Source organism: Chiroxiphia lanceolata, chromosome 11 (assembly GCF_009829145.1).
Source record: "Chiroxiphia lanceolata isolate bChiLan1 chromosome 11, bChiLan1.pri, whole genome shotgun sequence".
Taxonomy (NCBI): Eukaryota; Metazoa; Chordata; class Aves; order Passeriformes; family Pipridae; genus Chiroxiphia; species Chiroxiphia lanceolata.
In genome coordinates this window covers 281,937-296,211 of record NC_045647.1, presented here as the reverse complement: position 1 = coordinate 296,211, position 14,275 = coordinate 281,937, and the positions used below count along the sequence as shown (strand labels likewise).

The following is a 14,275-nucleotide window of genomic DNA, read 5'->3' as shown; positions in this document are numbered from 1 at the left end:
AGGTTTCCTGCAGCACAGAGTCAGATGCCCTGATCCTTGGTGCAATAACTAACAAAGTAACAGCTGGAGCTTGGAGCCTCCGAGGAGGGACCCTGGACAAAGGAACCCTTGGGCTTTTACACCCTCCCAGTCTAAACAGGGGAAAACCTGGGTCACTGGCTCCTGCCATGTCCCTGAGTGTCCCTCACCTGCCTGTGCCCAAAGTCTGGGGGTCGCTGGCTCCTGCCACGTCTCTGAATGTCCCTCACCTGGTTATGCCACAGGACCCTGGGCTCTTTGCTGTGCAGAAGGTTGGCAGTTCACAGCCTCCTGCCTGGGGCTCTCACCCCCAAAGTTCAACCCGCAGCTTCACTGCAGCTGCCCCTCGAGTCACCTGCCCCCAGTGGATTCCTCAACAGCAGTACCTCCCTGGCTCTGTCACCTGCTATGGCCACCACAGCCCAAATCCTGGGAAGCAACGCCAACGAACAGAGGAGTTGCAGTTGCCTACCAGATACAAAATTTACTCCAGACCGGACCAGAAACAACTAATAGACTATTTCCTAGGCAAGAAAACAAACAAACAAAACCCCACCCTATGCTTCTAGCCTCATGCTACTTAACCTTTATCTTAAATTTTTTTAAAAAGCAAATTCATCTACAACGTAACTGCATTGAAATTATTGCCTCAACCTCACCCGGGATTCAGTCTTGAACCTGAAATCAAGGCAGATTTGACAGGGAGAAATTAGATTCTGCTGGACTACAAAACATTGCTGGTGCCAATTTAAAACAGAGAATTTACCAACTGCTGTAGCACTTAAAAGAGTTTTTTGAGAGGAAACTTCTTCCAAGGTCTTTTAAGCTTCATAAAACAGTTATTTTTTTTAGCATCACTATAAAGAAACCTTCTTTTGAGACTAAATACGAACTTCATTTGATCCCTCTCCCACCCCCGAATATTGCAGCAAAAATAATGGGCAGTCACTTCATGAGACATTTGTTTATCTCAGTGTCTTTGAAGAATGGATGTGATCAAGGACATTAATATGTTTTCTGAAGCAGATAAACATTAAATAACTAAAGACCTTTAGCGACCTCTGGCAATAACAAATAAGATGACACAGTATCACTCATTTAACTTCATCTTTTCACTTGGGTTTCCAGGAGACCTAAATTCTGCTAAAATCACAGACTTATTCTGTGATACAATTTCAAGGGCTAAAGTTGATTCACGTGCTTTAGTGGGGCTCTGCTTCTGCTCTCATATACAGAGAGGATGGTATCTGATACCTAGAGGCTGCCACTATTACATGTGTTGTCAGATCTTCAAAAGACCAAAGTGCCCAAGATAACAACTACTTGAACAAATCTGGCTACTTCCTTTGTGTCTAAATGGGAAGGATAACCCTTTGAAAATTTCATCACTTAAGTGTAAATTCATGGTCATTACATTGGTTTTGATTTTTTGTGTTGTCAATTTGCAAGGCAGCTGAAAACTCTGAACAGCAGAATTCAGTGGTAACAAAATTTGTAGTCCTGCAGACTGCTAAATTATTTTAGTAGGAAGGTCCAAACAATAACACCATGTAGTCTAGATTCTGAAGCCAAGTCCAAATAAACCATGATTTATTGTGTAATCAGATGCTGTTTTACCTCATGAGGTCCCCAAACTCTTCACTACAGTAGACCACTGACCTTGTAATTAAGTGGTCTGCAGCTACCCAAGGCTAAAAGGATTCAATAACCTTGCAATTTAAGTCCACTACAGAATAAGCACATTGCACGTGGCTTGACTGGGAAAACTGGCTTCTTTGTCTATGCCAGAAAAAGGACTTGCTAACTCAGAGCCCTATTTACAAACTCCTCATAGCTCCTCTGCAACCACTGCTGCACAGGGTCTGGCTGAGATGGACTTAATGCCAGTCCCAGGCAGCCTGCGTGTCAGAAAGTGCCTCCTGCAAGACTCTGATCTCTGGACTTGATGCCATTTTACACCTGTGCTGCATGAAATGCCCTATTTAACACTAAGGTAAAGTCTACTCTTGGGGTATCAGCCATTGACAGGTTCTAGCTCCCACAAGATATATGCTACGTTTTGCTTCCAGAGGGCAAAATTCACATTGCCTGTCGTCAACACTGGGGTTTTAGCACTTTAAGTGGAGAATTTCACATTTTTTTGTGACTCCTGCCCACATTTTTTTTTCTAAGTTAGGCACTCATTTCACACTACAGACAGGAAACAGAAATGCCAAATGTGAAGATCTCATGCTTAGATAGATCAGAGTTACTCCTGTCTGTCAGAGAGGTGACAAAAGCATTCAGAACTAAGGACAGGGCAGTGAGCTGGGCTGATTCTTCTCACTGCACCATGCTAAAGAGCAGCTGGACCATCACTGACAGAAGCAAGCGAGAGGTGTGAAACACTTAATATAGCTCAGTTCCAGATGAACTACATAACACACTCACAGGTGTAGGTATCCTTAACTTAGCATCCATTTAGCAGTGATTTCCAGTTCCCCATTACAGGCTTTACCATCAAGTAAAGAAAACTGCTCCATGCCTTCCTCCTTCCCATGCAACTACTTTGCTCTATACCTGGCCCCAAGCAGAACTGGAATTGATTCTAATGAAGATGGAGTTACTGTTTTCCAATAAAAGCACAAGTAGTTGTAAAAGGTCAATCAGACTTACCCTGACGTTGTCTTAGAGATAATTTGTTATTCAAATGACAATGGCACTGTGTTTATTAAGTACAGTTAGTGATCAATGGCACTACCTGCTTATCAGGCAATCCTTGGCATTTTCATAATCTGTCCATACAATAAGACCCGAGCTTCATTTACTCAACATGAGCAGTGGAAGCTCAGAAATAATCACAGATTACTGCTGAGATCTTCCAGGAGGTATTTTAAAAACAGTCTGTCAGCTTCTTTGCCTTGATAAGCTATTTCAAATGTCAAAATATTGGGTCATATTTTTGAATAATAGCTATAGAAATGTAATGTTATGAAAGTTCTAACTCCTCATCTTGCATGGTGGTCTCTGAATCTGTCATGGAAATGCAGGTCTGAAAGTGACTCCCAGGAGAAATTTTTTACTTTTTCTAATTGCTTTACTTTTTTTGCAGTTTCTAGATTTGTAAGCATTTTCTAGGTGACCCACAGATCATCATAGAGAAAATTTAACAAAAGGATTGTTTTTATTAATGTGCTTTTCTTATCCCTTTGAAGTCATTCCAATCCCTGCACTCTCTCATACCAAAGTTGAAAATCACTGATGCATTACAGCTGTCTCTACATTCAAGGCTATGAAGACCATCACCAGCCATTCCAGGAGTGCATTCTAGAATTTGATCATACCATTTAGATGCCAACATAGAACATTTCAAATCTGACAGCAGCTATAGACAAGGAAAAAAAGAAATCTGGAGGAGAAAACTGTTTATCGAAGTCATCAGATATTTGCAGAAAGAATCCTGTGAAATTGCTGATACTTATTATATACATACATATAATGTATAATTGTGTTCTTATCACAACTGGTCACAACAAAGCTTCATCAGAGTCCAATCAAACACGAGTTTTCTATTTACCATTTTCTTGACTTAAATTCGCACATCAGGCCAACTGGGCTTGGTGACTTCTACTTGCTCCCTAAAAAACACCACCCAAATATAAACAAGAATTTTTACTTCTCTCATCATGACTTGTGATTTTCAAAGCACATCGCAAGCATCAAAAGTCACTGCACCATATCAGTATTGCTTATTTGTGGACAGGGAACACAAAACTCAGGTATTTACAGTCTACCTAACTTCAGTAACCATCTATGAAAAATCTGACTCTGATTTTAACTACAGCTGGATTTCTGCCTTAATGTGCCACTGACACTCACAGAGCAATTCAATGGGAGAGACAGAATTAGAATCAGCTGTCCCAGTTCTCAGACTCAACCAAATAACCATGTGGCCTCCCAGCTTGGTGCTTATAAAAATACAACAGCTGCTGTAGTTTGCGTCTGCAAACCATCGCCTAACTACTTTTAAATGCATCTTTGTTCATGTTCAGGCTCAGCTCAAAAGACCCAGGGGGAAGGTAGTGAGAAAAGAGCTGAGAGGCATATAGGCTTTGTGCCTCACAGTCTTCTCAGCAGAAGCAAGTATCAAATGACTCAAGGAACTTTACTCCAGCGCTACATGTTCATTCACTCAGCTTCCCTTGGTATGCATGGAGTGTGCCAGCTGGACAGACGTGAAGAGCAATCCACAGGAACATCACAGAAGCCATTTCTAAAAGTCAATACTACTCCTGGTCTCAGCAGGGACCTCACTGACCACATATGTGCCTTTATGGTCCGCTCAAGCATGATGTCTAATATTTGGCCGATGGAACAGCTTTAATAATAATCTCCGCCCCCAAATGGCAGCTGAATACCACTGATTCTCACCTCACACTGTTTGCTTGTAAACAAACACATTAAGCACCAGTGGAAAAGCCTATTGTTATTACAATGACTATGAAAGTTATTAAGATGCAAATTACATAAAGGTCTTTGTCGTTATGTAGCTCACAGTACAATATCAAAATCATCTTACTTGAACAACTGGTTGTGGGGATCTTCTTCCTCCCCCTCCAATTTTCTCAGTTGCACATCAATCTTCATCTCAACAACTGGGCAGGGGAACAGTTCTACACTGACTGCTCTATGAACTTCCCTCATATTAACCAGGTAATTCACTTAACCCACCAAAGAAGGCACTTCCTGACCTGTTGTGCTGTGCACAATGCGAACGTCAGCACTGTATTAGATCTCTGGTGGCTTCTGTGGTTAGTCAAGTACAGGCCGTAGCATTTCTCAGTTGACTTCTAGCCACTTATCCACATCTTTGATTCCACCAATCCACACCTTTGATTCCACTAATCCATATCTTCGGTACACTGAAGGCTTGGATTCTAACAGCTTCCAGTTTCACTGGTGTCATTAGTGATGGTTGCAAGTGATGGAATTAAAAAACCCCTAACTATTCTCTGCAGACACAGTGGGACTAATGGACAGTACCAGAAACTGTAAACTGTGTCACTACTATTTGCTAAAACCTTCCCATAAATGGCCCACACTGGAATTGGACAGATTCCTGCAGATGTCTCCATCCTTCTGATGATGGTAAGTGACCAGCTTTCTTATAAGCCTTTTCTTATACAGGGGAGGAAATTCTTGCCAGGATAAAATGACTGTCTTCTTTCTTCCACGTCCTTTTGCAATACTGCAACAAAGCTCACGAATCAACTGTAATCTGGCCCTCAATGCCTTGATGCTGATTTACAGCTACTAGAACTCTTGAAATATTACATTTATGCCCAGTACAACTGACATGATTACTCCACCCTCTTGCTTGATCAATCATTTCATACACCTTCAGGTGAATGTAGAGAAGTATGATAAGTGTAGGTGCATATGTAGCTGTATATATATACATTTAGACTTCATTCTAACTCTCTTGGGATAGGCAGTTTCAGTTTTACTTTGGTATAGTACTTACCATAACAGGACTCTGATCTTCACTGTTGCTGTGCTAGAGGACTCTTAAAAATCAGAAGCTGAAAAGATAAAATGACTAATTTTACTGCAGGAAGAATAACATGGTGAGCAAATATAAGCCATCACAAAATGAGCAGATCAAGTAACTTAGTAACTACTAAGACAAATAAAGGAAATAAAAAAAAAAAAAGACAGGAACAGTTAATTAGTAAAACCCATTAAAATTAGTAAAATTACCTGACAGTGTGAGTCAAACTTTCTTTTGAAAGGAAACTGGATGTTTTCTATCAAACCAAATCAAATTTCCCTGAATCTATTCTTGTATTTTGGCAAGGTAAACTGAGCTGTAAATTTGCTTTGCCCAGTGACTAATTCCCTGTTGGAAGTGAACAAGAAGCTCTTGAGTTCTGTCATTAGCAACTGTGATAAAACGACAGCTGGGCAGCTGGAGTTTTTTGGTGCCTGGAGGGATAGGGTCTTGTTTGTTTCACTAAGTGACATTATTTGGTTTGAAAGATCCTGGACTGTGCCTGCAACAAAAAACAGGGCACAGCGATACTCTTTCTGAAGATGGACACTTTTTTTCCAAATAACAGGGTTCTTGACTGGAAAACTATAGAAATGACCCTGTGAAGGGGTGAAGATAATTACATTGTGAAGATAATTACAAAATAAAGGAGCACTACAATGAATCCATTGAGATCTTTAATTCCAAATTGCCACCATCCCAGAAGGAACAAAATGTGAGTTAATCTGACTCCTAAGTATACAATTAAACCTGCCAAGTTCTGGCTCCATAATATGCTGTTTAATATTGAAAAATCTGTCAGTAAACCAGTATGTGGTATTAATGTCATAGTGCTTTGTATTTGCTTCCTTAGGAAATAATAAAACTATTTAGCCAATACAAGCAACATGTTATTTATACACCTTTTGACAACAGTTTTAATGCTGTGTGGGATACTCCCCTTTCCTTCTAATACAATAGCCTTCCCTTTATGGATCGAAATTGGTGAGGGGAGCTGCGCACGTGTTCCACGTGGAATTTACTCAGTAATTCTATTAAGACCTTCCCCACACAGAAATTAATGTTCTCATCTCATTCAATACTCATTCTATTCATTATTTAAAACAGAAGGCCTACTTTCTCTATATATTAAGTTTCCTCAAAGGATTTTCTATTAGTTTCAATGAATTCAAAAGATTAAGCTTCAATACTTCCATGTTTGCTAAACTATAAAACTCTGAGGCTTCCTTTATTTTAATGATGTCTATAGCTGTGAAAAGCTGACAGTTCTGGGGGCTCGTAAGTCCTTTTTAAGTCCTAAGAGAGACAAACTTTCAGACATGAATGCCTTTCCTCAGGTCTAAGAAAGGTTTGTATTCCTGAAAGCTTGCCTCCCTTGTAAAACTATACATCTAAAGATCATTGTGGTTGTACCCACTCTGATGCTTTGATGTTGTTAAAATCAAGATGAAGAGAAGCTGGAATTATACCTCTCACAAAAATACAACATATCTTCCTGCAGGGCAAACTACCTGTTGTGATGCAGGAAAAGGGGCATGTTAGGAAGGATCACATGGGAAGAGAGTGAGTTGTCCACCTATTACTGATACCCATCTCTGTCATTTTCTGCATGAGTAGTCCAATTCAAGGAACAAATTGGGAGGAGTGATCTAAATAAGCTGTGCTTTTACATTTTCCACAGAAAATAAAAGAGCTGATTTGCCTCTGTTTCTGTTAGCAAACAAGTAATTCCTAATTTACAGCACTGTTAACAAGAAGAAGTTCAGACAGAACAGCTTAGATTTGCAGCCACTGCAAGAAATACAATTCAGTAAATATCCAAGAGGATAAAATTATTTAAAGATATGAGAAGATAGAAAACTACAGTCCCAGTGATAGTGTACACTTAATAAAAATTAATGGAATGCTTTAAGTAGCCAGTGGACATAATTCTCTCAGTCTTTCACAAAGAAGTAATGTCATGCAGACAACCTTTTAAATGAGAAGGGTGTGTGTCTTGTGAGGTACTACCGAAAACCCAAGCTGTTTCAATAAAGGAATGATAAGTGAATGGATTCTGATGTCACTGACTCTACAACTACGGCTCTGTGACAAAGGGCAAGCCACTTAAAAACTCAGCACCTCTCAGGAAACTGATAACAAATGCAATGGCCCTTTAATTCCACACATGAATTTTTTTTATCTTACAGTCTGAGAACAGAAGAGCAGTTCCCATAACAACTTCTATATTTTGGGATTCCTACAGGGATGGCCATACTGAAAATGAGCAAGGTACTTCAGCTAATCTCTGACAGCGACCAGAGCAAGGTGTCCCAAGGAAGATGCAAAAATGCAAAAATCTGCCAAGGAGAACTTTCTGCCCGACTCCAGGATGTCGTAGCTGACAAACTGCACAACACACGAGCGGTTAAATTCTTTAAAATGGAGATCAGACTTGGGTTAGCAGAGATTTTCTCATTATTCACCTTCGAGGTCTTTTTAGGGACCAACAACTGTGTGCCCAGTGACAGACCCCATGCTAAGGGCCAGTTGCTATGAACACTAACACTGAGCTGGGCGAGTGCTCAGCACAGGTGGAGGCCCCAGGCTCCTGCTCATCGTGAGAGTGACCCGAGTCAGCCACAGCAGCAACAAGCAGGCTGGAGGGGGGAGGAACACAAACCTCAGTCCTCACAGCTCACATGGGAGGCTCTCACTGCTTCGGAAGGAGTTGTCTGCCTCTCAGTTTCTTCATTTAGAAGCCTTTTGAGAAGCTGGTGTGCTCTTGAGAATGTTTAAAAGAAAAATAAGGAACTTCATCAACATTGCTGATGAAGCAGCTCAAGGGACTTGATACACCTGTGATAAAATACAGCAGCTGGACAAAGGGGTCGAGGGTCACAGTGGTGCTGAAATGCTGTATTTAGGTGTGAAATGCAGTAGTTGGACATCTCTGTGTAATTCTAGAACCTACCATAGATGTCCAGGAGGACTGGGAGCCAAATCCTGTGCTGACACAAGCTCTGGGCAAGTCTGGGGTGTCAGTGGATTGTGACAGACAGAAAAGTACAGCTTGGAAGGCTCTAGAATTTGAGAAAACAAACTCTCCTTCCTACCCATGAATTCATTTCAGTGTCATGAGTAATTGTGCAGTGAGGGGGAAGAAAGGACATTTACACTTATAAAATAAACCTCCAGAAATCTTTTAAAGAGAAGAATCACCTGTGGGGAAAATGAAACTGAAAAAAATGTGGCAAAAGAAAAACAAAACAGAATTCTAAAAATAAAGATGGCATATTAAAAATAGAAGTTTTCCACCCGTCAAATAGGAAAAGGACATTTTTCATGAAAAACGAAGACTCTTTGAGGAGCTTAATTTTAACTTTCTTTCTTTAAATAAAGTATTAAAACTCTAAATCAGTCCAAAATAAGACAAAAATAAGTCTAGCAAAGGAGTAAAGCTGGCCAGGCTGGAAGTCCTGGGCATTGCACTGTGAATATAATTTTGCACCTGCTGAAAAGCTTTGCATGGAGATGTAGTTGTAACACAGGATTTCACCCTATTCTCTAAAGGGAGTCCTCAGCTCAAAGGTGTCAAGGAGATTTTAATGAGAACGAAAACAGGCAGTTTCCCATTTCATCAATGGCCACTTTAATTTAAGGGCAATACAGTAATATTTTTAAACACTGGTGTCATACCCCAAGAGACCTTAAGGAGTTATTACACCTAGGAAACGCCAAGCAGCTGTACCCCCTGCATGATTTGTTTTCAGTAGTACTGTGTGGAAGAATATCTTAAATAGACAGGTGGGTTAAAGACAGGGAGTCTTATTTCTAGTTACAATAGTATAATGCTTTTTGAAGCACATAGCAGCAAGATAACCATGTTTTAATATCTAACGCTGTGCACTCCATATTCTGAAGTACTGTTTGTGGAACCCTATGCCAAGAAAATATGGAATTATGAGTCAGAAACTGTGTAGTGTCATTCAGAATAAGAACTCATGGTGCAAACTTATTTAAATATAATCCATTATATTTTTATCATTGTCTTTCTTGTCTAGCCTACCTCTCTGCATTTATTCCACAGTACTTGCTTAACAGAGGACATACAAGCTTAGTTTTGCAGAGAAAAAACTCCTTTTCTTTATGCTAAGTTACATAAAATTCAACATAATCTCTTTAGAGAATGGGAAAATAACAATTTCTGGGAGTCGAGCATGGATATATGGAGGTCAGCAATTAACTATCCAAGTCTTAAAATGCATTCAAAATGCAGCTGAGAGCAGTAAAAAAAGCCCCAACACATCATATCCCCTAAACTACCTCAGAGCTATTTGCATAAAGGGTCCAGAGGCGGTACAGTATAAGTAGGGAGCTGCAAGCCATCCAAGGAGCACACAGCAACGGCTCTGTTGGATACTCTCTGTGTCTGTGGCAGCAAAAGGGCAACTTCGAAGCTCAGATGTGCAAACAGCTTTAAAGGACTATCAGTCTCTTGGCAGATGCATCAAGCAAAAATCTGCAAACCAGGTAATTTACTAAGTAATTTCCTTTTTAGCAGATTCTACCTTTCTGTCTAAAGATTGCTCTAAGCCAAACAACCTATGTGGCATTCTTAACGCTGTTACCCAAGAACCTCAGAAGTGACAGAATCCTGCCAACAAGAGAGGTAATAAACTCATTCTCTATTTAAAAAATGTGTAGGACTTCATAAAATGGTGCATTTCTTTCATGCTCTGAAGATAGACAATAATTAAGATATATATGACTGCTATACTAGCATTTAAGATGTATTCCATTCTACTGAAGGAAGTCTGCTTACTGTAAAATAAACCCCTAAGTGTGATAAGAATTCAGTGCTAGCAAAAAGAAATAGAAAAACATTTGTTGTCTGGCAAGAGGTAATAGAGGATATGATTATTATTATCATGTCTCTGAAAAAAATGAGGTGCTTCTCCAGTGCAAGAAATCTCTCTGCCCCACAGAGCATAGCTGTCTTCTAATCCTGACAAATACCCAGGCACACAACTACTTTAAATGTATAGAAAAAGATAATGAAAAACTAGTAGACTAATAAAGTTTGGCTTTAACTAAAGCTGTAATGAAAGTGCTGCAATTCTTGGTATTATTTTAAACTGAACCCTTAGCAAAGGGAATTGCCTGATGGAGATTGGCAGTGCAGGTATAGGTGTCTCTACCTCATGGGGCAACAGTTAACACTAAGTTCAAGGGGGAAATTATGTTTGTCTCTTGGCAGAAAGCAAAGCAAAATCACTGGCTTTCAAAATTATTTGTGACTCAGGATGTTAGATATTTAAAATACTCATATTTATTCTGCCAGAAAAATGAAGAAGTGCCTGCTTTTAATGATGAAGAATTTGGAGGATATAAGGTAAACTAGAGGTTAGTAACAGAAATGAGTAAGGTTCCGAAGAGACTTCAATCCCTACAGCAGTGCTATATCTGTTTTTCAGTGTCTGGAAATATTGCTGTTATTGCTAGGTTTGTTTGCTCCATCCTCCTCCCCTGCTGTTCTCTGTTCCACAGAAGCTGCAGGAACCCCTGTCCCACAATGCCATCTATCCAGCTGCCACTGCTACTCCTCTGCTTGACCTTGTGGGGTGTTTGCCTCAACGGGAGGCAGCCCCTTCCAGAGGAGAGTGAGACCATGAGAAGGAGTCCTCTGGATGACATCCTTCAGAGATCTGAAAGCCTCATTTTTCAGTCTGTCCTCAAGAAAGCTGAAAAGGATGAAGAAACTAATAAAGGTATATATCCCACTGGGGACATTTCTTTGCTGATGCTGGCATAGCACTTGGCTGAGATAATTATATCCAAGGTATGATTTCCAAGTTCCAGTATAATATATCTATATATTTACCACTGTAACTAAGGGGAGGGGAAGAATAAGAGAGCTGCTGCAATACACTGACACAGAATTCTCAAAGGTACTTTCTTCTCTAAGATCTCCCTGCTCAGGCAAGGCTGTACCATCACTAAACAGCTACTACATAATAAAAAGGTAGAAGCCTGTCACAGAAACCCTGCCTGTTTGGCAAGTACTTCCCTAAGGAAGCTCTAAGAGGACACACAGAGGACATTCCTCAGTTGTGGACCCACCTAATGTCAGGTCTAGATGGGAATGCTGCCATTCACCTAGTTCCTCAAGCCACTGGTTCCTACACCCCAGTAGAAGTAGGCTTTTTCCACAGCTGGGAGGGCTAGAGGCAGCTCCAGTGTCTGAGCCTCCCAGCTTGCAGATGCTCTGCTCTCACTAGTCACAGGAATGGAAGGAAATCAGACTTGGGGATTGCAAGAAGCAGCACATAGATGCCTGCCAGCAACAAGGAGCACAGAGCCCTTCCAGAGTGGAAGAGGAGCTAGCCGCAAGTGCCCACAAAAAAAGGCTTCCTCCTTCTTCACATGAATGCTGAGTGTTGGTCATGTAGATCTAAGACCTGAAATATTAAAAAGAATGAGTATGAGATACTAACAGAGTTATGACTGGTAGCTGGAATTACTGAGTTGGCTTTCAAAGAATAGCAGGTTATGATCCTGTACCACACAATTCCACCAATTCCCATTTCAACTTCCTTAGTGAGGTTTATGGGGGCTCATTAACATTATTCTTTTCCTTGCACAGAATCAAAAGCCCCTCTTTCAGAATGGCTTTCCAAAAGACAACACCCTGGCGAGAAGTACCTAAGCAAACTGGAGAAGAGACAGCACCCTGGAAAAAGAGATGTTGAGAAAGACACATCTTACGGAGACATTCAGAAGAGGCAGCATCCAGGGAAAAGAGAGACAGAAGACAACCTTGATGTCTATCTGGAGCTGAAAAAGCAACAGCCTCCTGGCAGAAGGTCACTGTTGGATCAGATTGCTGACAGCCCTCGGGCACAGCTAACTTACATGAATGAGTTATCCAAAAGGCAGCATCCAGGCAGAAGGTATCTGATGTACAAGCATCAGCACCCTAGCAAAAGAAGCTGGAATTACGAGGTAGACCTAAATGACCAATATGGTGAGAAACGCCAGCATCCTGGAAAAAGGCACTGGAATTCTGACAGCTCAGACGATACAGGCCCCTGCAACCTTTTTGAGTTCTTCACCTGTAACAAAGGCAGCTTGTTGCTTGATTTAGTAGATGATGTTAGCAGAGACAGGGTAGAAGAAAAACGTCAGCACCCGGGAAAGAGATCAGCATGGGAGAGTGAAACAGGAATGAGAAAATAATTGTGTACCATTTGCATTTGGTGAAGTAAACTGCCAGATCACTAAAACATTCTGTTCACTCCCTTATGGCTTCCTGCTGCTGACCTCTGCACCTACCTTTCAGTGCATCAGTGTTCCCATTGAAGTTAATGGCTTTGTCACACACTTAAAGCAAAGGGACTGAAGGACACAGTTGAATGGAACAGGAGTACTGAGTCTTCAACTCACTCACTTTAGGAAGTTGAGTGCTTATTTCCTTAGGAGCCCGGACCCCAGAATAATCCAACTACGTATTCCTAAATGACTAAAACAGGCTCTTAAATTTCTGTTCTGATGCTCCTGAAGTGAAATAATTATATGGTTTCTCACATCAGTGAAATCAGTAAATTAATAGTGAGGGAGAAAAAAGAACAACATGAAATCTAGTAGGTTTTCAGTTCTAAATGATAACATTTGGGAGACTTGAACCCTTGTGCACTACAATCTGTCCAGACAGTAAGCACTGCAGAGAGACAGGAACTGTTTTCAACTGGAATGGAATAGATGAGTGACTTCATAGTTTGACTTGGAACTGGCACAGGAAAACCCTTTTCATCTAAGAAGTTGCACAGTGTAAAGGGTTACTGCATCCCTGAGCATCTCAGCTGCCAGTTGTGACCCCCTGACTGTGTACACCCACACCAGAACTCCCACCCTGATGTGTCCACACTTCAGTCATGCCACTTGAAATCATGCCTTCTCCTCGGACATTTAACAATGAAGCAAGCAGAGATCCTTTCCTTACAGTGAGGATTTTCTCTCCTCTCAAAGGAATGCTTTTACTTTCTGTGGTCAGACTCCCAAAAGTGTTTACTTGATATGAATGATTCAATAAATACGAATAGTCAACTCTGAGTGTCCTTACTGGTTGTGTAAACATACTGCAATAGTGTGAAAAACATAGAACCAAGCCAAGCTAAATAAAGATAAACAAATTACCATCAAAAAGTATTTTTCTAGGCACAATCTTTTTGCATGCTGGTGGTCAGCACATGTTTATACTTAGAACTGTTCTGAAGTGGAAGGATGATTTGCATATAGATAGACTCAGTTTTTCAATATTTTACCTATATGGCACACAAAACTATGCATCTGGGCTAAACTCACAGCCATCTTGTGACCTACTTCGTAGGGAACTTGATGAGAAATCTGAGTTCCTGTTCATGGGTCTAAACAATAGACTTACTGATTTTTGCAACTAATGTGCAGTAACTGAGTGCTCTGAGCTATTCATGTCACTTCTTGTACATTCAAAGAGGTTACAGCATGTCAGTATTTTGCTAGAACGTTATTTTATAAACAAATGAGTGTAGTTTCCACTGACATTCATCCTTCTCAATACCATCAAGACACATCAGGTGCCTGAAGTGCTCCTTTGAATACGGTTGCTCCCCGGGCAGTACCTTGGAGCTCCTCCTCAGTTATAGAAGTCAGTTTTGCCATATGGTTTAGCTACCTTGAAGAAAAATAATTAATCATTTCAGTGAGTTT

The 14,275-nt window shown here is 40.6% G+C and overlaps 2 protein-coding genes across 3 annotated transcripts in view; one reads left to right on the top strand and one right to left on the bottom strand.

Moving 5' to 3' along the window:
- TMCC1 (transmembrane and coiled-coil domain family 1) overlaps nucleotides 1-14,275 on the bottom strand; it is a 119,034-nt gene that overhangs the window by 97,772 nt on the left and 6,987 nt on the right. For both annotated transcript variants that reach the window (XM_032699004.1, XM_032699005.1), the window contains exon 2: nucleotides 5,522-5,579. The gene's annotated coding sequence lies outside the window, so the exon portion shown is untranslated. The remainder of the gene's footprint in view (nucleotides 1-5,521; nucleotides 5,580-14,275) is intronic.
- TRH (thyrotropin releasing hormone) lies at nucleotides 9,916-13,639 on the top strand. Its single transcript, XM_032699012.1, has 3 exons — nucleotides 9,916-10,060; nucleotides 11,078-11,298; nucleotides 12,174-13,639. Exons 2-3 carry the CDS (start codon nucleotides 11,103-11,105, stop codon nucleotides 12,764-12,766), a joined length of 789 nt encoding a protein of 262 aa, XP_032554903.1. The 5' UTR covers nucleotides 9,916-10,060; nucleotides 11,078-11,102; the 3' UTR covers nucleotides 12,767-13,639.

Excerpts from the sequence above, each read along its gene's own strand:
- TRH (XM_032699012.1), top strand. The coding sequence starts at position 11,103 with ATGCCATCTATCCAGCTGCCACTGCTACTCCTCTGCTTGACCTTGTGG. Across the intron at positions 11,299-12,173 it reads GGATGAAGAAACTAATAAAG|AATCAAAAGCCCCTCTTTCA; the intron begins GTATATATCCCA and ends TTCCTTGCACAG.